Source organism: Meles meles, chromosome X, assembly GCF_922984935.1.
Source record: "Meles meles chromosome X, mMelMel3.1 paternal haplotype, whole genome shotgun sequence".
Taxonomy (NCBI): Eukaryota; Metazoa; Chordata; class Mammalia; order Carnivora; family Mustelidae; genus Meles; species Meles meles.
Genome location: NC_060087.1, coordinates 131,988,790 through 132,014,850, shown reverse-complemented (window position 1 = coordinate 132,014,850; position 26,061 = coordinate 131,988,790). Strand labels below are relative to the sequence as shown.

The 26,061-nt window shown below is 46.7% G+C and overlaps 1 protein-coding gene, 1 non-coding gene and 1 pseudogene across 3 annotated transcripts in view; 2 read left to right on the top strand and 1 right to left on the bottom strand.

Annotated features, from left to right (window-relative positions):
• Positions 1–26,061, top strand: part of GAB3 (GRB2 associated binding protein 3) — a 78,498-nt gene that overhangs the window by 42,142 nt on the left and 10,295 nt on the right. For both annotated transcript variants that reach the window (XM_045996179.1, XM_045996178.1), the window contains exons 3-8: positions 513–804; positions 1,181–1,656; positions 15,470–15,525; positions 15,864–16,083; positions 18,468–18,549; positions 19,627–19,729. In XM_045996179.1, the coding sequence (XP_045852135.1) occupies positions 513–804; positions 1,181–1,656; positions 15,470–15,525; positions 15,864–16,083; positions 18,468–18,549; positions 19,627–19,729 (1,229 nt within the window). The remainder of the gene's footprint in view (positions 1–512; positions 805–1,180; positions 1,657–15,469; positions 15,526–15,863; positions 16,084–18,467; positions 18,550–19,626; positions 19,730–26,061) is intronic.
• LOC123935700 lies at positions 6,311–6,413 on the top strand. Its single transcript, XR_006816978.1, has one exon. It is a non-coding gene; the product is annotated as a U6 spliceosomal RNA (small nuclear RNA).
• On the bottom strand, positions 7,936–9,412 carry LOC123935401 (annotated as a pseudogene).

Here is a 26,061-nt window from a genome sequence, read left to right as displayed (position 1 = left end):
ATGGCGGCTTTCCCGGCCACTGCACCCTATTTCCTTCTTTCCTTTTTCTTACACATCATTACCAGGATTCTTTATTTATGTTTCACTTGTCTGTCTCCTCCAGCGGCCTGTAGACTCCAGAAAGGCCAGAGTCTATCTGAGCTCACTTGAAACAGCGCTGCGTGCACAGTGCGTGCACTGGGATATCGTGCCCAGGCAGGCATAGACACGCACATCTGCGCGCATGCGCATGCATGATGCGCGCGCACGTTCTGTGGAACATACGTGTGTGTTGAGTGAATAAACAGCCGCGCGGGTCTACGGCCAAGAGCCATAAAGAAGCTGTGAGTAGACTACGTTAGTGCAGACTTCGAGGCCAAGAATGCTTCGCTTTTTTTACTCTTAATTGATTCAACACTTCAGTCTTGGAACACGGGCCTTCTTCCCCAGACATTGTTTATAGCTCGGGGAAATGGTCACCTCTATCACGGCAAACACCAGCTGTGATTTGCATCTTCTGTTTGGCCTTGTAGATGCTGCCGGAGCACGGACGAGTGAGTGCTGCAGTCGCCTTTCGCCGTTAACCCGGGCAACGCTCTGTCCGGCAGATCCGGCCGAGAGCTGCTCTCGCGGGCCCCCAGCCCTCCAGCAGGCGCCCCGCAGCTGCCTTCCCAGCGGCCACGCCCCCAGCGCCTCCGGACCCAGAGGTGACCTAAGCGCGGATTCCGTGGCCACTGAGGACAGCAGAAGCGAGTCAGAGTTTGTGTCCCTTCCTGACTATCTGATTCTGTCCAACTGTGAGACTGGACGACCGCGACATGCCAGGTACGCTTCCGTGCTCGCCTGCCTGTGTCCGCAGAACCTCCACTGCCTCCTGGGCACTGCCATGGGCCGGGGCCACTTTGCCGTGGCATCTTCAAGTGGGTGCGTCTCCCTCACCTCTTCCTGCCGCAGCCGAAGTGGGGACAGAGCGCCGTCAGGCCGGGGATGACTCATGCTTGTGGCTTTCATGTCTGACCTCGCATCGCCATACGTGTCTGAGCCCGATGTCCTGCCCCCAGGGATTGGTGGGGGCGGAGGGGACGGTGGCAGCGTGGGAAAGAGGCCAGCACAGCTTCCATCGCACGGAGGTGGCTTTCGTCTTCTCACTTCCGCCGGCGACTTGCTGCGTTCGGTCACACGTTCTGCTTTCTTCCCGCAGTCTGCCCAGCAGGTGCGACAGCTGCTCGACTTCGGAGCGCTCGCTGGAACAGGCTTCGTCCGATGACGTCTTCGTCGACGGCCCACAGCCCGCACCCCACCCTGGCTCGGGCCGCTCCTCGCGCGGCGGGAGCGGCTCCCAGAAGGTGCCTTCCCTGCGGCCGCAGGCTGCCCTGACGCGGAGCAGAGACAGCACTGGGCCGGCCAGGGATTGCTGCTCTTCGCCGCTGCCAGAAACGCCCTTAAATGCCACTGTTCAGGTCGATAAGAACCAAGGTCCCATGCCCTACGAGGCCACAGAACACGACCTCGCGGCTAGCACGCCGCCGCCGCGCCCCCCGAAGCCGAGCCACCTCTCGGAGCGGCGACAGGTGCAGCCGCCGGCGGGCAGCGCGCACCACGTGGGGAGGCTGGAGAGCGCTGTGGCACCGAGAAGGGTCTCCCTCTCCGGCTTAGATAACGTGAGCACCTGGAAAGGTAAGTGTCCAACGCCAGCTCGGACCGCGAAGCCTGCCTCCTCCGTACTTGCGTCCGCACACGGACATCGCCGGCGCCCCCCCACCCCCACCCCCAGCCACTGCGCTCGGCCCGCGTGATGCTCGCAGCTTGCCTTCAAGTCCGGCCCCCAGTACGGATAGGAGGATCCCTGGCGCTGCTGAAGGAAGAGTCCTTGTCCCTTACCATGCCCCTGTCTGTGATGGGCTCCCCACCCGGGCCTAAGCTCCTGGGCTTGGTTTGGAGTCACTCAGGGCTCCGCTGGCACAGGAGGTTCAGCCAGGTTGCAGTCCTCAGCTGTCACGGGCACAGTGAAAAGAGAGACGTTAGACCGTAGCTCTTTTCTTTTCCAACTATCCCATCAGCCCTATTCATTGCCCCACGCCATACGGGTCTGTCCAGGTTGAGCTGACCGTTCACTAGGGGTGTAGCTTTTCACCGGTCTGTCGCCATCAAGGTAATTCTCACCTAGCCCTATCAGCGCAGTCTGTTGCCATGCCCTCCTAGAGCCCTCTTTTCCCTTTTTCTATAAAGCTGTTTATTCTGATGGGGTTGCCTTGCTGCCTCCCTCCCCCTCTCCCCCCCCCCCGGAGCCCCCAACCACTGTCCCAACCAAAGGTGATCACTCCGGCACTGGTACCTCTAAGGTCATATCTAAAACGAATTATGCAAGCTTAAGGAACAAAAACTCATCCTCACTGTGGTGCTAACTCACTCTGGCGAAGGTCTCCCCCAGTGTCCCTAGTGATGCAACCTTTACACATTACTTTCTGCCAACCTCAGTGAGACAAGCATATGCTGAGTGCACAAAGGGTCTTAATGTGCTAACATGTGAACAGTGGACAAAAGGGGAAACTGAAAGACTGTGTAAGCAGATTCTAGAAAGCAAAATGACTAGACCAGTAGAATGATGGACTGTGAAAATGGATCAGAAGTCTCCAACTGAAAGGGCGCCTGGCCAGCTCAGGCTGTACAGCACGTGACTCTTGACCTTGGGGTTGTAAGTTCAAGCCCCACATAGGGTGTACAGAGTACTTAAAAAATAAAATCTTCTTAAAAAGGTATCAAAGAACAAAAAAAATTGAAATAATTCAAAATTTTAAGACAGACCTAAAACAATTGTATTCTTTTACATGAAGGCAACAAAGTCTCATCAGAATAAAACTCATTAGAATAGAGGTTTCGACCATGAAACAAAGACCCAAAGCAACAGTGATGAACAGAAGCAACACAAGTCCAATAAAGCAGAAGGAATATGTCACATTGATTGTTCTGCCTTCCCCACTGAGGTCTACCTGGACTTGATGCTTGCATGTGACCGCAAAGTAGACTCAAGATTCATTATTTTCCACATACATCGCCATCCAGTGACCCAGCACCCCTGATGGCAAAGGCCCTCGATCCTGAGATCATGACCCAAGCCGAAGGCAAGGACTTAACCCACTGAGCCACCCAGGCACCCCTCTTTAGTCTATTTTAATAGACTATTCAGATTATCTATATTTTTCAAGCAATGTTTATTTCTCCTCATTTTTCAAATTTACTGTCAAAATTGATTATAATAGCCTCTTGCTATCTGTAGGGTCTTATTATACACCCTGTTATAGCTTCTTTTCATTCCTGGTATTGATAATGCTGGTCTTCATCTGTTTTTCTTAGTCAGTCTTGCTGGCTGTTTATCAATTTTACTAGTTGTTTTGTTTTAAGTAAGCTCTACACCCAAAGTGGGGCTTGTACTTATGACCCCGAGATCAAGAGTCACGTGCTCTACCAACTGAGTCAGCCAGGTGCCCCTGTTTTGCTTTGTTTTTTGTTTCCTTTTCTTTTGTTTTTTGTTTGTTTGTTTAACCAGAGTACAAGTTTTGGTTTTGTTGAATCTTTTTCCAGTTATATATTTGTTTTCTGTTGCGTTAATTTTTGCTCATACCTTTATTCTTTTCCTTCCTTCTTGGATCAACAAACTGTGGCCTGTGGGCCAAATGTGACCAGCAGGCTGTTCCTTACAGCCCACCAAGAATGGGGGTTGTGAAAAAAATACTCTCTGGTTCTTTTGACCCCTGTTGTACTTCCTTGGAGGTAATTTGCATATTTTCCTAAATTCTTTTAGTGGATGGGTGGCTTATTGAATTTCTGCCTTTGTTTTTTTACCTAACGTACATGTTTAAGGCTACACATTTTCAGCCTTACAGCCCTACAGCCACATCCCACACTTTTTGAGATACCATATTTTCACTTTCATTCTGTTCAAAATATTTTCTAGTTTTCATTGTAGCCTCTTCTTTGCCCCGTGCATTATTTAAAACTGCATTTCTTCATTTCCAAACCTGAGAAATTTCTACTGATTTTTCTCATCGATTATATTCTGGTTCGAAAACATCCTCTAGTTCAGTCCTTGGAAATCTGAGATTTCTTTTACAGCAGAGCACACAAGTATTTCTGTGAACAATCAGAATGTACTGAAAAGTGTGCGCGGTACCGTGGTCAGGTTCTTCAGTGGTTGTGTCATTCATCCCTCCTCTGTCTGCACTGATTTTCTGTTTCCTTGTTGTAGCAGTTACCGAGAGCTGTGTTCAAGTCTGCCCCTATGACTGAAGAGTGTCTCTTTCTCATTTATAATTCTGTCAGGTTTTTCTGTGTATAATTTACAGCTATGTCATTAGTTATATACCTCTTTTTTAAAAAAGATTTTATCTATTATTTGAGAGAGAGAGCAAGACCGAGCGCGTGCGAGCATGAGAGGAAAGAGGTCAGTGGGAGAAGCAGACTTCCTGTCAAGCAAGGAGCCCGATATGGGACTCGATCCCGGGACTCCAGGATCATGACCTGAGCCAAAGGCAGTTGCTTAACCACTGAGCCACCCAGGCCACCCTAGTTACATACCTCTTATAATTTTGTATTTTCCTGATGAATTAAAACTTCTTTCAATTTGTCGTGACTCTCTAGTAATGTTTTTGTCTTAAAGTCTGTTTTATGATATTGACATACTATGCCTGTGTTAAGTACTAAATACTACTAAGTACTAACCAGCATTCTGTTGGTTAGTATTGACATGGTGCATGTTTTCTCATTATTTGGCTTTCATCTTTTCTGTGACTAACTTTTAGATAGGTTTCTTATAAAACACATAGAGCTATTTTTTTGTATTGTTATTTCGATTTTCATCTATTCTGACAGTCTTTCTCTTTTCTTTTTTTTCTTTTTTGATTTTTTAAAAGATTTTATTTATTTATTTGTCAGAGAGAGAGAGCTCAAGCAGGGGGAGCAACAGGCAGAGGGAGAAGCAGACTCCCCGCTGAGCAAGGAGCGCGATGTGGGGCTCCATCCCAGGACCCGAGATCATGACCCAAGCCAAAGACAGATGCTTAACACTGGAAAGGTTAACCTATGTACATTAATTAGATTCATTTTTACCATTTTATTTTGTGGTTTCTGTTTTTCCTGTTTGTACAAAATTTCTTACATGTAATCTCATTCCTTGCTTTCTTCTGAATTGAGTTTGCTACCTCTTTTCAGTTTTGTTTTTTACCTGTTTTCGCTTTTATTTTTTATTTATTTTTAATTTTAATTTTTTTGAAAAGATTTTATTCATTTATTTGACAGACATCGATCACAAGTAGGCGGGGAGTGGGGGAAGCAGGCTCCCTGTTGACCAGAGAGGCCAATGTGGGGCTCGATCCCAGAACCCTGGGATCATGACCCGAGCTGAAGACAGAAGCTTAACCCACTGAGCCACCCAGGTGCCCCTGTTTTCACTTTTAATCTATACTAATTTAGAAGTTATACACTCCCTTTCTATTTTTAGTAATTACCTTCTACTTTTTTATTCCGCATACTTAACTTAGTATCTGAAATTTATCAATGTCAACTCTTCTCCCAACGTGATGCAAAGACGTTAGAATATTAACACCATGTAGTATTTTACTTCTGTCCTGGTTTTTTAAATCCCATAGGGTAAACATTGGTATTATTTTATACAGTCATTTTTTTTTAAAGTTTCACTTACATTAAGTATTTTTCTGGTTTTTCTTTACTTCTGGCATCTCCTAAATTCACTCTGGGATGATTTTAATTCTTTTTGTGGCTTATGGATTCACAGTTACTATATTCAAATATTGCCTCTCCGTTGTCCTGAGTTTTTCAAATATTGCCTCTCCATATTCCCTGTTTTCCTCTGGGGGCCCAATTATATGTGTTCTAGATTTCACACTTTGTCTTGTGTGTTTCTTGAATTATTTTTTAATTTTTTAAAAGATTTTATTTGAGATTTTAATCAAATAAAGATTTTATTTGAGAGAGAGCAAGCAAGAGTGAGAACGACAGAGAGCGTGAGCAGAGGGGAGGGACAGAGGGAGAGGGAGAAGCAGGCTCTCCACCGACGCGGGGCTTGATCCTGGGACCCTGGGATCATGACCTGAGCTGAAGGCAGATGCTTAATGACTGGGCCACCCAGGTGCCCCTTGAATTCTTTTTTACATTTTTCATCTCTTTGTACTGAATTCTGGTAATTTCAGTTTTTGAAGTCTCTCTTCAATTGTGCCTAATCTGCTGTTTAACTCATATTTTGAGTCCAAATTTCATTATTTGATTTTTAAAGGAATATTTACATTTTAAAATTGTTATTAGAAGAAGGTACCCAGTGCTTACTTCAGCAGTGCATACAGTAAAACTGGAATGATACAGTGAAGATCTAATCCCTGCAGCAGGATGCCAGGCAAATCCATGAAATAATCCCTAGTTTGCTTTCTTCTTCTACTATTTGTGGGTGAGAAACGGGCTCTGCCAAGTGACTACCTCACTGAGGGCACTTCTGGTTTCAAATCATGCCCCCAACTCTTCCTCCTCCAAGAAGAAAAAAGGATAGACAATGAAAAGTCTCCTTTGCATCTCTGTCTCCTGTTTGCTCTTTCCATATCACCCATATCCTTCTTAAGAATTTTCTGGATATTCAAGAGAATACGCATATATAATGTTCTACTTTTTAATGCAAATAGTACCATTCTGATACTTTACTGTATCCATTGATTGTCCTTTCAAGAATATATTTTGGATATTATTCAGCCATAAAAAAGAATGAGGGGTACCTGGCTAGCTCAGTCAGTAGAGCATGTGACTCTTGATCTTGGGATTTTGAGTTCAAGCCCCACATTGGGTGTAGAGATGACTTAAAAATAAAGTCTTTAAAAAAGAGAGTGAAATCTTGCCATTTGCAATGACATGGAGTGCGCTAGAGACTATAATGCTAAGTGAAGTAAATAAGTCAGAGAAAGACAAATAGCATATGAGCAAAGTGAAAAAGACAGAGAGGCAAACCAAAAAACAGACTCTTAACTGTAGAGAACACACTGGTGGTCACCAGAGAGGAGGGGTGTGAGGGGAGGGGGAAATAGCTGGTGGGGATGAAGGAGGGCACTTGTGATGGGCATCAGGTGGTTAAAATAAAAATTTTGTATATTTTTTAAACATTTTGTTTATTTATTTATTTGAGAGAGAGAAAGAGAATGAGCAGAAGCAGGGAGACCAGGACAGGGAGAAGCAGGCTCCCCACTGAGCAGAGAGCCCAACGTGGGGCTCCATCCTAGGACCCTGGGATCATGACCTGAGCCGAAGGCAGAGGCTTAACCCACTGAGCCACCCAGATGCCCCCCAAAAAAGTCCTTTTTCTTAGGAGATACACACTGAAATATTTTGGAGTGAAAGTTTTTGATTACTGCAACTTACTTTGAAATGGCTTGGGAAAATATATTTATATATATTTTATATATATTATATATATATATATTAGATATATGCACAAAGAAAATGTATTTCTAGAAACTTTAAAAAATATTTTATTTATTTATTTCTTAGAGAGAGAGATAACAGGAACGGGGGGAGAGGCAGATGGAGAGAGAGAGAACAGACTCCCCGCTAAGCAGGGAACCTGACTTGGGACTTGATCCCGGGCCCCTGGGATCATAACCCAAGCTGAAGGCAGATGCATAACTGACTGAGCCTCCCAGGCACCCCTGTAGAATATTTTATATTAAGCCATGCATTTGTCATTTCTAGTGCTCTTTATTTCTTCCCATACCTTTGAGTTATAACCTGTTGTCACTACCTGGCTCCTTTGGGCTGTCATCATCAAATATATTCTATCTTCATGCTTTATAGATCGCCACAAAATTTTTTTTTACTTTTATAGTTTAATTTGCAAACAGAATTTTTATAACACATTTTTAACCAAATCGTATCTTGAAAACTGTTTATATAGAAAACCCAGGGAATAAAGTGAGCTGTTCATTGTGGGAGGCCTTAAATAACATTATTACAGTAGAAATAAATTACATTATTATAGGAAGCAGAAGATACCTGAAACGATTAATGCAGCATTAGATTCAAATCTGTAGGTCCTGTAGCGACTTACAGCATGGTTTGGGAAATTAAACCCATGGCACTAAACTAAGTGCCATGAAAGCCCTTACATGGTACTTGATATAGGGAGGTAGGAAGGTTTGAAAACTGGGCCGCATGAAATGTGACATTTGATCGGCAACGGTTTGCTCTGCTGAGGGTATAGTCAGCTGAAACTGTCTCCTCCTTCCGCTTCAGCCTCCAATTCTGCTTCAGCACTTTGGAGCCACTCTGCAAACTTCCTGTTTGCTCAAGGAAGACACTTCTTCCCCTTTGCGACATGGGCTCCTCACTCAGGACTTCAGCTTGATAAAAAAGCACCGCTATTTTCTAGAAGGCATTCATGAAATGAATGTTGCCATAGCAAATCCTCCTGAATCTTCTAGAACAGAGTCAGCTCAGACTGAGCTTGAGTGGGAAAGGCAGCAAGTAGAGGACTGTATTGCCTCAAGTGCCTGATGGCTTGTTCTGCTACAGGCTCTTCCTTCTGGTTCCATTCCATGCCGCTCATTTCACTGGACCAGACCATTCCAATGACAGCGGGTTCTGGGATGGTGGTTGTTTTTTTTTTTTTTTCCCAACTCCTCTTTAACATACAAAATTATATCCTGAGATGGATCACGACGTGACATCTGTTCTTGAAGTTCTTTCTGGAGTTCCTTTCGAGCTCCTATGGTTTCCTAATTCTGAACATATTCCGAAAGTTCTTTCAAGCCTGGCTCAGTGAATCCCTGGTGAAGTTTTAGTGCTTTGTCGATTGGGAGGAAAAAGTCTCCCCAGTGCATCATCTGCACTGACTTACCGAAGACCTGCAGCTACTGCATTGATACCTCTCTCTTGGATCCACGATTTAAAGAGCTTTACAGGAAAATTGCTGAGACCCCTTCTTTAACCAAATTCGCATGATAAAGAAAGTCTCCTAGAAATGGACGCATTAGGTGTCCCATTAGCCAGAAGAACGCCAGTCCCCAGAGCCAGCTAGTTCCTCTCCGGCTCGGAAAAACCCTTTAAGAACAGCAGCCGCATGCTCAATTCATCCTCTGAACCTCTGTCCAGGTCTTTGTAGCAACTGATTGACTTGTCGGAAACCTGAGCTCGCGTGCTCTCTGGGTCTTCTGGTACAGCCAGCACAGAGACACCTGTGTGCATTGTGTCATCAAGTTTTGCTGCAGAAACATCAAGAAACTTTGCTACTGCTTCCAAATCAATACCAGTTTCAGTGAAGCCTTGAATAATACAGTCTTGAAACCGAGTAGGGTCAAACCTGTCTTTTTCCTCTCTTTTTGAAAACGCTGCCCTGATAGTGTTGACTTTTGCTGCTTTTCGTTATTCATAAAAGACACCTGAATTTAAGTCAGAAATCCCCAATGCGGCAGCAACTGCAGTGGTGTCTCTTCTCCCCAAGTAAGTTTTTGATCGTTGTGTTTTTCCTTTAGCATTCCTTGCGAGGAGGATCTGCAGGAAGTTCTCTTGATCTTTGTTTCTCTGGGAATGTTTTTATTTCGCCTTCATTTTTGAAATACAGTTGTGCTGGATGTAGAATTCTCACCTGACAGATTTTTTTTTTCTTCCAGCATTTTGAATTTGTAATTCTACTACCGCTGGCTTTCCATAGTTTCAGATGAGTAGTCTGCTGTTAATCTTACTGTGATTCTCTTGTACCTACAGAACTGCTTTTCTCTTACTGCATTCGAGATTTTCTTCTTGCCTGTGATTTTCAGCAACTTGACTGTGATGTGTCTAGGGATTGAGGTGTTTCTGTTTAGCTTCCTTGGAGTTCTTTGAGCTTCTTAGATGTAGATTAACATTCTTCGTCAAAGCTGGGAAGTTTTCTGCCATTGTTTCTTCAAAAAAACGTCCTTCCTTTTTTTTTTTTAACCTCTCTCCTCTCCTTGTAGGACTCTAATTACATGTATGTTAGTATATTTGGTGGTGACAAGTCTTTGAGACTTTGTTCATTTTTCTTCATTCTTATTATTTCTTTTTCACTGGACAATTTATATTGCTCTGTTTGGAGTTCATTGATTTTTCTATCAGTTCAAGTCTTCTCTTGAGAACGTATGAATTTACATTTTAGTTATTGTACTTTTGAACTCCAAAATTCCATTTGCTTCTTTCTAGTTTCTTTTTATTGATGTCGCATTGTTGTATTATCTTACAATTTTTTAAATATTTATTGATTTTTTAAAAAAGATTTATTTATTTGAGAGAGACAGAGAGAAAGATAGCAAAAGAGAGCACGAGGAGGGTGGAGGGGCAGAGGGAGAGGAAGAAGCAGGCTCCTGCTGAGCAGGGAGCCAGGCACGGGGCTTGATCCCAGGACCCTGGGACCATGATCTAAGCCAAAGGCAGATGCTTAATGACTGAGCCACCCAGGAGTCCCTAAGGATTTATTTATTTATTTGGGAGGTAGTGTGGGGAGAGAAAGAGAAAAAAATAATAGCAATCTTTTATGCTAATTCCAATATCTAGAAATTTTTGGAGACAGTTTTTACTGACTGATTGTTTTTCCCCATGTATGGATCATTATTTTGTCCCCTCTTTGTGTTTGCTGAGTGCAGAGCCAGTCCGGCACCCCTAAAAACTGGCTCTTTTGGATACTGTACTGTAGCAAGTGCATTCTGATTCCCCTAGAATTGTTATTCTGGTCTATGTTGGTTTAGTGACTTGGTCAGACTAATTTTCTTTTTTTCTTTTTAAAAATTTTTAAAAAAGATTTTATTTATTTATTTGACAGAGATCACAAGTAGGCAGAGAGGCAGGCAGAGAGAAGTGGCGGGGGTGGGGGGAAGCAGGTTCCCCGCTGAGCAGAGAACCTGATGTGGGGCTTAATCCCAGAACCCTGAGATCATGACTGGAGCCAAAGGCAGACACTCATCCAACTGAGCCACCCAGGCGCCCCAGACTAATGTTCTAGAGTCCTGCTCCACACACGATGTGCAGCTGCTGCGATATCTGCTTAGCTTTTGTCTTTCGTATTCCTTACTTTTACTTTTCATCCTGGCTTCCTAGAGGTCTGGGTCATCCCAGTTTATTGGTCAGCTGGCGGTCGGTCAGAGAACACACTGCAACCCTTGAGGCCGTGACGCTTCCAGCCTTTGGCAACTCTTGCTTTCTATGTGGGCACAGCCCCGTGCTGTGCTAGAGATAGGTAGGCAGCTTGGGCCCTCTGTGACCTCTTCTAAATGAGGGTAATTCATGTGTTCATGCAGTTTTCCAGACCTGCCAGGGGTGTGTGAGAGTTCATCAAGGCACACTTTGGCCGACCCCTTCGCTAGATCATCTTGCCGTATTTCTGGCTGGTCTGCCTGCTCACCATTTACCGTGATCGTCGCCGGTCACCACTGCTTTTGATGACACCTAGAGGGTGGGGTGGTTATATGCTTGACCCAAGTCAAATGAGTCCCCTTGGGCAACAGAGCTGCTGGGCTTCAGGAGGGGGCTGGGAGCTCCCCTGGCCCAGATCTTCTTACCTGGTGTCCAGGAGTTCTTGCTGAATGAATGCTTTCCAATGTGTTATGTGCTTTTGGCCAATATGAAGAATCCCAAAATAATTGTTTTTTTTTATAATTAGATGTGATTTTACCATTGCCTTTTGGGACATGGCTGTGGTGAGCTCTTTCTTCAGCCAGTTTAATAGCCCTCCCTTCCTCTGTTGGCTAACAGTTGATTTAGGGTTTTTGCACTGATAACCACAAGTGATACTAATCTGCAATTTTCTGATGTCCTTTATCAGGTTGAGCGACCAAAGTTAGATGTTATAAATGAAATTAGAACTATGTTTTTATTTTTCTATGCTTTGGAACAATTTGTGTAGCACTGGTCTTTGAAAGGTTGGTAAAAATTCACTGCAGAAATCATGTGGTCCTGCTGCTTTGGGGAGGTGACCCTGTTGTGAATTTTTTATCCTATGGGAATTTATATGTGTAAGGTTTCCTATTTCAGTCACTTTTGGTATACTTTATTTTCCTAGGAAATGATCCATTTCATTTAGATTTTAAACTTTGTGTAGAAATTGGTGGAGAATTCTCATTTCTTTTTTTCTTAAAGATTGTATTTATTTATTTGACAGAGAGAGATCACAAGTAGGCAGAGAGGCAGGCAGAGAGAGAGGAGGAAGCAGGCTCCCCGCGGAGCAGAGAGCCCGATGCGGGGCTCGATCCCAGGACCCTGAGATCATGACCTGAGCCGAAGGCAGAGGCTCAACCCACTGAGCCACCCAGGCACCCCAAGAATTCTCATTTCTTTTAATTTCCTGTGCTTCAGCAATCATTTCCTCCTTTTCAGTTCTTATTTTTTTGTTTGTTTTGTTTTGTTTTTAAAGATTTTATTTATTTATTTGACAGAGAGAGATCACAAGTAGGCAGAGAGGCAAGCAGAGAGAGAGGGAAGCAGGCCCCTGCTGAGCAGAGAGCCCCATGCAGGGCTCGATCCCAGGACCCCGGGGTCATGACCTGAGCCGAAGGCAGAGGCTTCACCCACTGAGCCACCCGGGCACCCTTCAGTTCTTATTTTGTAGATTTGTGCTAACCCCCACCCACTGATTAGATTGGCTAGTTGCTTGCCTTTTGGTTATTTTTGTCCCCCCAGAAAACAAATATCTTGATTTTTTAAAGATTTGATTGTTAAGCAATCTCTGTACCTAGCATGGGGCCTTAACTCACAACCCTGAGATCAAGAGTCCCGTGCTCCACGGGCTGAGCCAGCCGGGTTCCCCAAAGAGTCTGTTTTTTCCTAAAATTAAGTCTACTCTTTCTCTGCACTGTACCATTGTCTGCTTTTATCTTTATTCTGTCTTTTGGTTTTCTCTGTTCTTTCTCTAGCTTTGAACCAGCTATTTCTTTATTTTCACTCTGTCATTTTATCAGTATTGGCGTTATAGGACAATTTACCATCCAGGTGGTTGGTGGGCCCTTTCAGTATGTAGTGCCCACAATTATTTGTGGACTTTTTCTTGCATTACAGTGTTTAATATTAGTACTACACCCCTGTTTGGTTTTCCTTCTTTGAGGAATCCGATAATAAATCCGTCTATTGCATCTTCTTTGCCTGGCTCCTATTTCAACCATTTTTTCTGTGATTCTTTTTCTTTCTCTTTTATTTTCTTCGTCGTTTTCTGGCATTAATTCAATGGCACTTATTTAATTTTCAGTTGAACCTCTTTTTCCCTGGGAACATGTAACTAAGACTTCATTTCTGAGCCTGGTTTTATCTTTCTCTTCACTTTTTTCCCTAAGTACAGTCATTCAATTCTTATTTCATTTATGTCTATTTTTTCAACCATTTCTGTCCTTTGTTTTAAGGATTTATTTACTTATCTGAGAGAGAGAGCACGAGTGGGGGAACAGCAGAGGGAAAGAGAGAAGCATTCTACCTGCTGAGCAGGGAGTCCCATGCGGGGCTCAATCTGAGAAGCCTGAGATCATGACCTGAGCCAAAATCGAGAGTCGGCCACTTAACCGACTGAGCCACCCAGGTGCCCCATTCTTTCGTTTTAAAGCAAAGTGTTGGAAGTAAAATTGGTATCTAATAATAGAGGAATACTCAAATTATGACCCATCTGTAGAATGAAACACAATGCCAGTGAGTAAAAGAATGAAGAAGCTCTTGATTGTGTTTCTCTGCCCTGATATCCAAGATATTAAGTGAAAAAATCAGGTTGCAGAACAGGGAATATAATATACTACCATTTGTGTTAAAAAGGAATATATAAAGAGATAAAGATATATGTGTATACAGATGGTCCCTGCCTTATGATGGTTTGATTTAGGATTTCTTTTAAAGATTTATTTATTTATTTGAGAGAGAGAGAAAGTGCATGTATGTGCACAAGCAGGGGGAGGGGCACAGGCAGAGGGAAGTGGGGGCAGGGGTGGATGATGTGGGCATCGATCCCAGCACCCTGAGTTCAGGACCTGAGCTGAAATTAGGAGTCGGACACTTAACTGAGCCCCCCAGGCAACCCCCAATTTATTTATTTATTTTATTTTATTACAAGATAGGCTTCTGTCTTAGCTGATGCTGCCCACCTGTAGGTGAATGTTAGTGTTCTGAGCACGTTCAAGGCAGGCTAGGCTAAGCTATAATGTTTGGTCATAAAGACATTCTTTATTTATTTTCTTTCTTTTTTTTTTAAGATTTTATTTATTTATTTGACAGAGAGAGATCACAAGTAGGCAGAGAGGCAAGCAGAGAGAGTGAGAGGGAAGCAGGCTCCCTGCCGAGCCAGAGAGCCCGATGCGGGACTCGATCCCAGGACTCTGAGATCATGACCTGAGCCGAAGGCAGTGGCCTAAACCACTGAGCCACCCAGGCGCCCCAAGACATTCTTTATTTAGAACATCTTTGATTTAGGTTGGCTTTATCAGGACCTCACCGACAAAAGAAGTCTGTACATGATGCACAGTATCCATCACACCTTCTGAGCTGGGAATTACTATCTCACTTTAAGAGGACGTTGACTCTTGGGGCACCTGGGTGGCTCAGTTAAGCATCCCGTTCCTGGTTTCAGCTCAGGTTATGATGGCAGGGTCGTAAGATCAAGCCCACGTGTTCGGCATGGAGCCCAAGATTCTCCCTCTCCTTCTGTCTCTGCGCCCCCCAAAACATGATGTTGACTCTTCAGTATATTTGCCCAAGGCAACCTGACTTTCCGCGTCTCCAGGTTCTTGAGGAACAGCTCTGTGGTACCCACGTGCTGAGAGCACGTATCGGACTTTCCTCATGATTCTGTGAAGACTGGATACTCTAGGGTTTTGTAGTTAAACTGCTCTTAACACTTGCAACGGAGACGCATCTACTCTTAGAGTTTTGACTGCCATCTCTAAGCTGCTAATTCCCAGAAACCACGTCTCACTTGAGTCGAGGTCCACTTACCCTACCCCTCTGCCTTTTGGACATGTCACATCCCTCCGACAAGCTTCTAGTCCTGGCTTAGCCCCACTTTCCTCTTTCTCCGTGCCTGTGCCTGAGCGGCTGCTGTTGCTCCAGAAAGCCGTGATCACAGGCCTCCGGCTCCCTAAGCGCTGGTCTGGGTGCCGTCCTCGTCTGCTCGTCACCCGGGCTCTGTTAGACCTTCTCCCTTCCGACCTCCAGCTCTCCTCTTGACGCTCGGGAAATTCCTGAGGTGTGTGCCACGGGCATGTGCTAAGTGTCTGCCGTGTGTCCTCCTAATTCACAGAGACCTGAAGCCATGATACGGAGTCTTCCAGATCCGGTCTGGTCTCCGTCTGTCGGGGACCGTGTCCCGACGCGCGGCCGGACGGGATCAGATGGAGGAGCAAGGCCACGCGCACGAACGTGTCCGCTTCTCTTCCTCCCTGGAGCCGAGCGCAGGGCCCTGCGGTGCGCTGGTCTCACCGGACACTGTCGTGCGTCTCTCACCACCCTGGCTTGTTTCTTGCAGTTGACGTAGAAGGCCAGTCGTTAAGGCACCGAGACAAGCGGCTTAGTTTAAATTTGGTAAGTTTGGCACTTGAGTTCCTTTAAGCCTCAGTCTTTCCACAGATGGCCTGACCAGCATGTGCTCCCTCGCAGTCTTTTGAGACTCAACACTGAGTCTCTGGGGACCCTTCAGTGTCCCCTAAGGCTTGCATTGTCTGGGAGCTACTGGACTTCTAGTGTCCTGTAAGGACGCTGCCAGTTCGAGCTGTCCAGGCCCTTGTCGGACTCATCAGGACCTACGGCGTCTCCTCCGTGCTTGAGCATGTGCGCGCGCTCCCCGCCCGCCGTGTTCCAGCATCGCCCTCGGGAGCGCGCCTCAGCCGTTGCTGTGACGTTCTTTGCCTGTTCTCTTGCAGCCGTGCAGCTTCTCCCCCGTGTGCCCCACGGCTCCAGCTGGGGCCGAGGACGGCTACGTGCCCATGGGCCGCCAGACGGCCGGCTCCGGTCTTCGAACCCCCTGCGGCCATGACGACTACATCCCGATGAGCCCAGGAAGCCTCTCGAGCCCACTGCCCGAGCTGCCGGCGGACCTGGAGCCTCCCCCAGTGAACAGAGACCTCAAGCCTCAGAGGAAACGTAAGCCACCTGACCGGGCGCGCCATGCGGGAGCCGGGGGACGGGTCCTTGAGGCCACGTGGAAAAGTCCTTCTTGACCCTCCCTGGAAGAAAGCACTAGAGGAACCATCTTACAGGGCTGGGAAGTGTAAGGGTGCGGAGCAGCAGCCGGGACTGAAAGGGAAGGGCTGGGAAAGCCACCCTGGACGCCGAGAAGGGGGTTAGACTGAAGGCAGTGTGGCCCCGCAGACAGCCTGCAAAGCCGAGGTCACTCCGGAGGGCCCATCTTTGGCTGCTTCCCTAACAGAGGCCCAGAGCTAAGTGACATTGATGAAACCCACCTGGCGTGTCTTCATTTAAACAGACTGGAATGTAATCACAGTGAGGTTAGGGTTAGTCAAGAATGACTTTGGACACGAATTCCCGAGTGGGAGACCTGGTCATAGACAACTTCCCACTCACAGCCCTGCACGTGCCCAGCCGCAGAGGTGTGTGGGGGCGATGGGAAGTCTGGATCCTCTGAGCCCAGAGCTCCTCGAAGTTTCTGCCTCGTTCCCACGCAGCTTCTCTGGTCTGCGAACAGCATGGACAGAGAGGGAGCAAGGAGAAGAGGGAAAGAAAAGCAGGTCAGAGTAACTTGCTAGCTTCATTCATGCCCCTTGCCGCTTGCCCGGTACGTGTCTGTGATTAGCGGGAGCTCTTCGGCCCAATGACTGCGATCTCTGGTCGGTTCCCACCTCTGTTCACACTTTGGGAAATCTGCTGCTTCACGCGGCCTTGCCCCAAATTGGGAACCAGGGCCCCGCCCAGGCCGGGCTGTTCTGGTCCCCCCGGCTTCAATTCGAGTCCGAGCTCATTTCCAGCATGTCTGCTGGCTGTGCTGCTGGGCTGGGCACCGGGTGGGACGGAAAGGGGAGGAAGCAGGTTCTTCAGTGGCAGGTGGAGGAGGACGGCTCAAAAGCAGCTGGAAGAAGGAGGGTGACCAAGTCGGTACCAAATATGAGAATGAGCCCTGTCTGAGGTAGTGCAGAGAGAACAGTCCCTCATTCTGGTCAGGAGTAACTTCACCCGGACATGTGACTTTGAGGTCTCTCTTTATTTCGCTCAATTAATTTTCTCTAGCAACGCTATCCGACAGAACTTTCTGTGATGATAGGAATGTGGCTCCTGGACACTTGCAGTGTGGCTAGTCCAGCTGAAAAACAATTTTTTTGACTGTCTGCCCCATGCTGTACCTTTCATGCCCATGACTGAAAATTCCGTTTTATTTAATGTGAAGAGATATACGTTGAAATAGCCACGTGTGGCTAGTGGCTGCGTCGGCCAGTGCAGCTCTGTGAGACCTGGTGCTCAGAGGCATGAGCGTGTTGGATGGACCCAGGGCTGGGGATTCACTCGGTGGGTGTGAAGGGGGACCCCTGGGCCAGGAGGGTGGGCGCTGCCAGGGGCAGCTGCAGGGGTGGAGCCTGGGGCCCCACAGGAGAGGGCAGGGAGAGAAGCCACGAGTTGGCTGGTCAGTGAGGCCAGTGCCAGACCGTTCTGCCACCAGGAGAGACCTTCTCCCCAGAGATTGTGGGACTCACATGGCCTTTCCAGCTCAGTACCTCCCCCAGCTCGGAGGCTCCCAGGAAACTGACTGAGCAGTGAGAGTCACTGTCCAAGGCTCTGATGGTGTAGAGGAGACTCAAATAGTCTCTACCCATGTGGTCTAGTGGAGGGAACAAAAGGAACCTGGTCAGGGCCGTGGTAGAGGGACACAGGCATGACCAACTCAATGAGGTGGACCACTGAGGTGTGGAGTAAGGGTCAGGTGCCAAGAACTGCTCTCCATATGCCAAGGCTACTGCCAGGAATGAGCCAAGCAAATTCCCGTCCTCCCAGAGCACAGTCTAGACCAGAATCAGATCGTCACAGATGAATATATCATTGCCAACTGCCACGAGCGCCATGAAGGGTAGATGCAAGAACTCACGAGAGCCCGCGCTGTGGGGCCTGACCTTGTCTGGAGGTCAGAGAAGGCCTTCCTAGACAGGAGACCTTGAGCTGAGATCTGAAGATGACCAACCAGGCAGAGAGATGGGGAAGAATGTTCTGGTCTTCCCCCTTACACTTCATTGTCCATCTGGGACATGTCGGGCTCACACTGTCCCTTCTGACACCCAGAACCATGCCTGGTACACAGTGAGTTCTCAAATGCCTGTTGACTCAGCGTATCGCCGTTGGTACGTCCAGCGGGTAAGGTGACCAGTGCGGTAGGGAAGGGTGACTCAGTGAGTTCGCAGCCATCATCAGTGTGCTTGCTCATTGATTTGGACTCGACGTGCTAATAAGTAAGTAGAATGTCATGATTTTCGTCTTGAACTCCCGAGAACTCACTGTCCTGGATATCGTGGATTGTCTTGTAGCACGGCCTCCTCCCCTGGACCTGAGAAACCTCTCCACCATCCGGGAACACGCATGTGTAACCAGGACCTGCACTGTTCCTTGGTACGTCTTTGCTCACAGGGCCCTCATCCGGCAGGGGCACTCCTGGGTTTAGTTCAGCCTCTGAGGAGATGTAGCTGGAGTCAGAGGAGGGGTGGGGTTTGTTATCATGAGCCAGAAATATCTTGTAGACCACGAAGGAAAAGGTATAACTGGATGTCCCAGGATGCTGAAGTCAGGAACGAGCTGTTGGGAACCCAAGGAACTCTCCACCTCCCACGTCGCCTTCTGTCTTCACATGTACCGTAGATCCCGAGCTCACGTACAGGCCCCAGGCCCAGTACCAGCAGAGACAGGCTCTTTCTCAACCCCAACTCGCGTTTCCTGGGAGAGGGAATTGTTCTGCCCCAGCCTGAGCGGTCACCTGTGGCCCAGGGGGACGGGCCAGGAGGGCCAACATGGCTTCCAGGAGCCCAGGCTTGTGAGCGGAGTAGGAGAAGGGAGTTCGCAGAGAAAGAGGGACGCAGATGTGTCTGCACTCTCATCTCATCCTTTAGAAGTTGTGTTTTCAGAGTCTTGGGCCTGGCCCCAGAGTTTCCGGCTTCTCTCCATGCCGCAGGATACAGTCACTTTGCAAAGTGGACCTCTGCAAAGAGCTCTGTTTCCAGCCATGACTGCAGAGAGATGCGGCCTGTGCTTCTGACTTGGGAGGAGGGTGAAATGGATTTGCCATCTTGTTCTCATCCCACCAGAGGAATGGCCACACCTCGTTACGTTTGCCAGTTACTTTGAATGGAAACAAGAGAGCCCCAAAGGAGCAGTGTGTGTGTGTGTGTGTGTGTGTGTGTGTGTGTGTGTGTTTTCCTAGATGATACGAGGCCTTGGTCTGTTTCTAGAAAGCTTGTGAGCTGTGTCACATGGAGGGTCTGGAAAGAAGTAGCCCTTGAGAATTGGGAGCCCTTTGCCCCAGAATGGGGCAGAAGCTGGGCAGGCCCTGCGGCCTCGGGAAGTGCTCTGGCCAGAAGAAAAGTATCTGGAAGGGGAGGGCTGAAGAGCCCACGGGGACCCTGTCACTTCCTGGCTGGCTTTCAGAGCAGCTGTAAGACATTGCTTTGACCTCATCTGTGTTTTTGTTCTCAGCAATCGAACCAGATTTCTCTCTCCAGAAAGAAACGGTATGAATTCTGCAAGATTTTTTGCCAATTCTGTTTCCAGAGAAGAGGAAGGAAGCTACATCCCCATGGTAACCGTCTGTTTCACACTCTCATGTGCTTCACCCTGGTGTGCCTTCTGGTGTGCCCCCAAAAGCCCCCTGCAGTCTGGAAACAGTCACCTGAACGTGCTGCCAGGTTACCTGCAACTAACCGATTCGAAGCTGTTTTTCTCTCCTGCGTTCTGAGGCTGTGGCGGGAGCCCCCAGGGTCGAGGCATGTGGAATGGGGGATGGGAAATGTCAACCGTTCTTTCCACCAGGACCGTGCTGTCCTGTTTGATCGCAGTGAGTTTGCGGCTCCGTGGCTGTCCAGCGCAAACGCATGTATCCTGGGTGCCCTTCTGCCGACCACCTGGTGGCCCTGCCCCCATTGCTAATGAGCCTTCCCGGAGGAGGAGTCACTTGGGGTCCCAGTGGCGGGGAGTGCAGGGTCCCGGGCTGTGAATGTGACTCAGCGTCTGGAGACTTGGGTTACTGGGTCTTTCCGTAGGTCTGGGCAAATAGAGACCTGACATCTCCATCCTTTAACTAAGCAGTTAATCTCCCACTCCCGCCCTCTGCTCTTCCCTCCATTCCCTTGACCTCGGAGTCTGTTGGCAGCACGGGTTTTGAAGACAGAGGGAATTTTAGCACCTCTAGGAATTATGAAGCACGTTAGCCAGGACCGAGCCTATTCTGCAACTTAATTGTAGGGGACTCCAGGGAGAATGTCTGTTTGACCGATGAGGTTTTATTTTTTTTTTTTAAGATTTTATTTATTTGACAGAGAGAGATCACAAGTAGACAGAGAGGCAGGCAGAGAGAGAGAGAGAGGGAAGCAGGCTCCCTGCTGAGCAGAGAGCCCGATGCGGGACTCGATCCCAGGACCCTGAGATCATGACCTGAGCCGAAGACAGAGGCTTAACCCACTGAGCCACCCAGGCGCCCTGACCGATGAGGTTTTAAAAAGAGATCGTAGAAGACCGGTATTCAAGGCACTGTGGCTGTATGCACTTTTGAAAAGACAGTTCTGGCCCTCCTGTGCATGAGCTTAAGTAGGCAAGTGAAAATCTAAACCTGGTCATGTCCAGTGAAGCAGTAATGAAATGCTTCATGTTGCCTTTCTAGTGGATAAAAATTGGGCTATAGGTTCCCTTAACCATATGCAGATGGAAAGTGACTCATATACAAATCTGCTCTGGTCTTCCCAGTGTTTTTCACACTTAGTCACGGCCCTTGGGAAACTTCTAGAAGAAAACACTCTTAAAAGGATACTGCCCAGCTGTGCTCTGTCTCCAGAGAACAGAAAAGGGAAGTGAACCTATAACCTGATAGAAGCAAGTGCGGAGTCATTCCAGACGCTCACAGTTCATCCCTGACCTTTGAGGTTATGAGAAAGACTGGTGTTTCGTTAACAGCATAGTTACGGGTTGGTTTCTGGCCGAGGTTGATAGTCATGAGTTAACAACTGTCTGGGCATTACGAGGCCATATGACAGGGCAGACTGGAGCCCGGAACACTGGCTGAAGGCAGGTGTCTGTGGAGAAAGCACCATCTTTGAGTTACCTTCTTCCACTCATTCACACAACAAGCCGCGCGACTCATAGGGTTTGATTTGATTTTGCACGTAATCGTGTGTGTTAATGCTTTTCTCTCTGACAACAAGGTCTGATCTGAATGTAAAAATTGAGGCCAGGGACTGAGATACAAGTTTTGTTCTATTAAAGTTATGCATCCTCTTTTAGTTTCTTTTGCTGTTTGTGAAATTACAGAAAATTTAGAAGAATGAAAATTTTAACTTCTGTGATCTCTTTTCTATAGTATTTCCACATTCTGTAATTTCAGTCATTTTGTAAGATTTTGATAGTAGAATTCTAGACTCAGAATCTCACATTAAGTGGTTTGTTATGACATTATAATACTTATTAGCATTTAGATTATCTTACAGTGAAACAGACTTTCTGTTGGTGTTCGGGTCTGTGCATTTTAACATGGATATAGGTTCACATACCCACCAGCACAGTCAGGACACAGCACAACTTCGAGGCTGTCCTCCAAGCTCCGTCTCCATAGTCACACCCTCCCACAATCCGAATCCCTGGCCCTCACGGATGCTATAATTGTATCGCAGTTTGCCGTCTTGTGAGACTGGTTTCTTTCACTCAGTGCAACGTCTCGGGGGTTCACCCAAGTTGTAACACTCGTTAGCCGTTCTTTCTGTTTTACTGCCGAGCACTGTTCGAGTGTGTGGATGTGCCACGGTTTGTCTCCTTACCCACTGGAGGACATTTGGGTTGCTTTGGGTGTTAAATCTTCCAATCTGTACACATAAATGGAAATGTCTTTCCATTTATTTGTGTCTGTTTTGCTTTCTTTCAGCAATGTTTTGAAGTTGTCATTACAAGTCTTTGGTTAAATTTACTCCCAAATTCTTCATTCTTTTTGATATTGTTGTAAATGATACTGTTTTCTTTTTTTTAAGATTATTTATTTATTTGATGGAGAGAGCGAGGCACAGGTAGGCAGAGCAGCAGGCAGAGGGAGAGGGAGAAGCAGGCTCCCTGCTCAGCAGGGTTGCGGGGCTCGATCCAGGGACTCCAGGATCATGACCTGAGCCGAAGGCAGACGATTCACCAACTGAGCCCCCCAGGCGCCGTGATACCATTTTCTTGATTTCCTTTTCTCAGGTGGTTCAGTTAGTGTATAGAAATGCAACTGAATTTTGGGTGTGATTTTTGTATCCTACAACCTTGCTGAGTTTAATTTTTGTTTGTTATTAATTTTTTTGCATGGACTCTTTAGAGTTTTCCACATATAAGACCATGTTGCCAACAAACAGATTATTTTGCTTATTCTTTCCCAGTTTGGCTGCCTTTTTACTTTTTTCTTGCCTAACTGCTACATATAGCTGGAACTTCCAATACTTGTTGAGTAGAAATTGCAGAAGGGGGCCGCCTTGCCTTGTTCCTGATCTTGAGGGCCTTTTACAGATTCTGTGGGCATCTGTTGGCATTCCCCAAGTTTTCATTTCGCTAGAGCAGTGGTTCTCTACCGGGGGGTGATTTCGCCCCCTAAGGGATACTTGGCAATGTCTGGAGACATTGTCAGTTACCAGAAGCTGGCCTAGGGGTGTGCGGTTCAGGGGGGCTGCTGCATGCCCTCCAGTGCAGAGGACAACTCCCCACGATGAGGAATGATCTGACCCCAAAAGTCAAGAATGCCATTGTTGAAGCCTCCTCCTCTAGGATAAGGACCTAGAAGTGAGATTTCTGGGTCGTCAGCTAGGTTTAACGGGGTCATCTGTTGTAGGTTTGACTCTGCGGGGTACTGCCCAAGCCTTGCTGTCACGGTCATGGCCACACGAGCTGTCAGCTGTTTGTGAGAGCGCCGGCCACGCCTTGGGAGTGTCCTTGGTCCGTGGTTTTCTTGTTTGTTTTTACCCTAGACCTTCTAATGTGTAGGTAGTGGTATCTCGTTGTCATTTTAACACCTATTTCCCTAACAGCAAATGGGGTCAGACTTAATTTTGTGTGTCTATCAGGCATTTGTGTGTCTTCTTTGGTGGAGTATCTATCTGTCAGACCCTTTTGCCCAAGTTTCAGTTGGGCTGTTTGTTTTCTTACACTGGGTTTTGAGAGCTCTTTACGTATTCTGTGTACGAGTCACCTGATGGGTACGTGACTGGCACAAATATTCTCTTGCATCTGGAACTTGCCTTTTCATTCTCTTCTGTCTTTTGCAGAGCAAAGGTTTTTAATTTGGTTAAGCCAAATTTATTTGTTTTTACTCAAATACCAGTAGAGTCAACATACAGTGCAGTAGCAGTTTTCAGTGTGCGATGTAGTGACTCAGGACTTCTGCACAACACCTGCCGCTCGGCACCACAGGTGCCCTCGTTCATGCCCATCGCCTCTTTACCCCTTCCCCTTCCCCACCTCCCCTGTGGTGACCATTGGTGTGTTTTCTATAGTTAACAGTGTTTCTAGGCTTGCCTCTTTTTGTTTTTTTCCTTTGCTTATCTGTTTCGTTTCTTAAATTCCACATATGAGTGAAATTGTGTGCTGTTTGTCTTTCTCTGACTGGCTTATTTCACTTAGCATGATTCTCTCTAGCTCCATCCATGATGTTGTAAATGGCAAGGGTTTATTCTTTTTTGATGGCCAAATAATATTCCGTGTGCGTGCGTGTGTGTGTGCACGCGTGCACACGCACACCACATCTTTATCCATTTGTCCGTCCATGGACACTTGGGCTGCTGCCGTCACGTGGCTGTGGTGACACCGCTGCTCTCAATGTTGGGGGCAGGGATCGCTTTGACTTAATGTTTTCACATTTTCTGGGGAAATACTCGGTCGTGCAATTACTGGGTCATAGAGTAGTTCTGTGTTTAGCTTTTCGAGGACCCTCCACGCTGTTTTCCAGAGTGGTTGCACCAGTTTGTCTTCCCAACGACAATGCACAAGGGCTCCCTTTTCTCCACATCCTGGCCAACACTTGTTGTTCACTGTGGATTTTTTTTTTAAGTAGTCTCTGCACCCAGTGTGGGGCTTGAACTTACAACCCTGAGATCAAGAGTCACATGCGGGGCGCCTGGGTGGCTCAGTGGGTTAAGCCTCTGCCTTCGGCTCAGGTCATGATCTCAGGGTCCTGGGATCGAGCCCTGCATCAGGCTCTCTGCTCCCCGGGGAGCCTGCTTCCTCCTTTCTCTCTGCCTACTTGTGATCTCTCTCTTTCTCTGTCAAATAAATAAAATCTTAAAGAAAAAAAAAGAGTCACATGCTCTACCAACTGAGGTAGCCAGGCCTGTCTTGTGTTGTTGAGTTTAGCCGTGCTGACTGGTATGAGATGGCATCTCATTGTGGTTTTGGTCTGCATCTCCCTGATGACTGGCGACGATGAGCATCTTTTCATGTGTGTATTGGCCGTCTGGATGTCCTCTTTGGAGAAATGTCTGTTATGTCTTCTGCCTGTTTTTTAATTGGATTATTTGTTTTTGGGGTGTTGAGTCGTATAAGAAATTCTTTACATATTTTGCAAATACCTTCTCCCATTCAGTAGGTTGCCTTTTAACTTTGTTGATTGTTTCCTTCGCTGTGCAGAAGCTTTTTATTTTGATGTAGTCCCAATAGTTTATTTTTGTTTTTATTTCTCTCGCCTCAGGAGGCGTATCTAGGAAAGTGTTGCTACGGCCAGCAGCAGAGACATTATTCCCTGTTGATTAAGCAGAATTCATTGAGTTTCTTCTTCTCCTTTTTTTTTTAAAGATTTATTTATTTATTTGACACGGAGAAAGAGATGACAAGTAGGCAGAGAGGCAGGCAGAGAGACAGGAGGAGGCAGGCTCCCCGCCGAGCAGAGAGCCAGATGCGGGACTTGATCCGAAGACCGTGAGATTATGACCTGAGCCGAAGGCAGAGGCTTTTAACCCACAGAGCCACCCAGGTGCCTCGAGTTTTTTCTTTTTTTATACATATGTTGACTTCTTTCATTGACTGATTGTTACCATGTCAAAGATGGTGCTCCAGTATCATTTATTGACAGGACAATCTTTTCTTCATTGAATTGCCTTTGCCCTTTCGTAAACCATCATTTGGGCATATTTTGGTAGTGTTCATATTTTGATTCACTCATCTGTGTGTCTGTCATTTTGTCTATACCACAGTCTTGATGACTGAAGCTTTATAGTAAATTAGAAGTGTATTTTCTCGAATCTCATTCTTGGTTAAAAAAGTTTTTGGTTGGGGGCGCCTGGGTGGCTCAGTGGGTTAAAGCCTCTGCCTTCAGCTCAGGTCATGATCCCAGGGTCCTAGGATCGAGCCCCACATCAGACTCTCTGCTCTGCGGGGAGCCTGCTTCCTCCTCTCTCTCTCTCTGCCTGCCTCTCTGCCTAGTTGTGATTTCTCTCTGTCAAATAAATAAAATATTTTAAAAAAAAAAGTTTTTGGTTGTTATTCTGCCCCCTCTGCCTTTCGTTTTATTTTTGTTTAAGACTTTATTTATTTAAGAGCTGGGAGCCTGATGCGGGGCTCAATCCCAGGACCCGGGGATCATGACCTGAGCTGAAGGCAGACGCTTAACTGACTGAGCCCCACAGGTGCCCCCGCCTTTGCCTTTCCATATAAATTTTAGAATAAGCTTTTCATTATCTAACAAAATATCCTGATACGATTTTGACTGGAATTGTGTTAAATCTATGAATAAATTTGAGGAGAACTGACACCTTTACCCTAAGCCGATCTTCTAATTCATGAACATGGTGTGTCTCCATTTATTCAGATTTTCTTTATTTCTTTCCTCAGAATGTTATAATTTTAACATATAGATGTTATCATGTTTTATTAGATTTCTACCTGTGTATTTCACCTTTTGGAGCTATTGTAAAT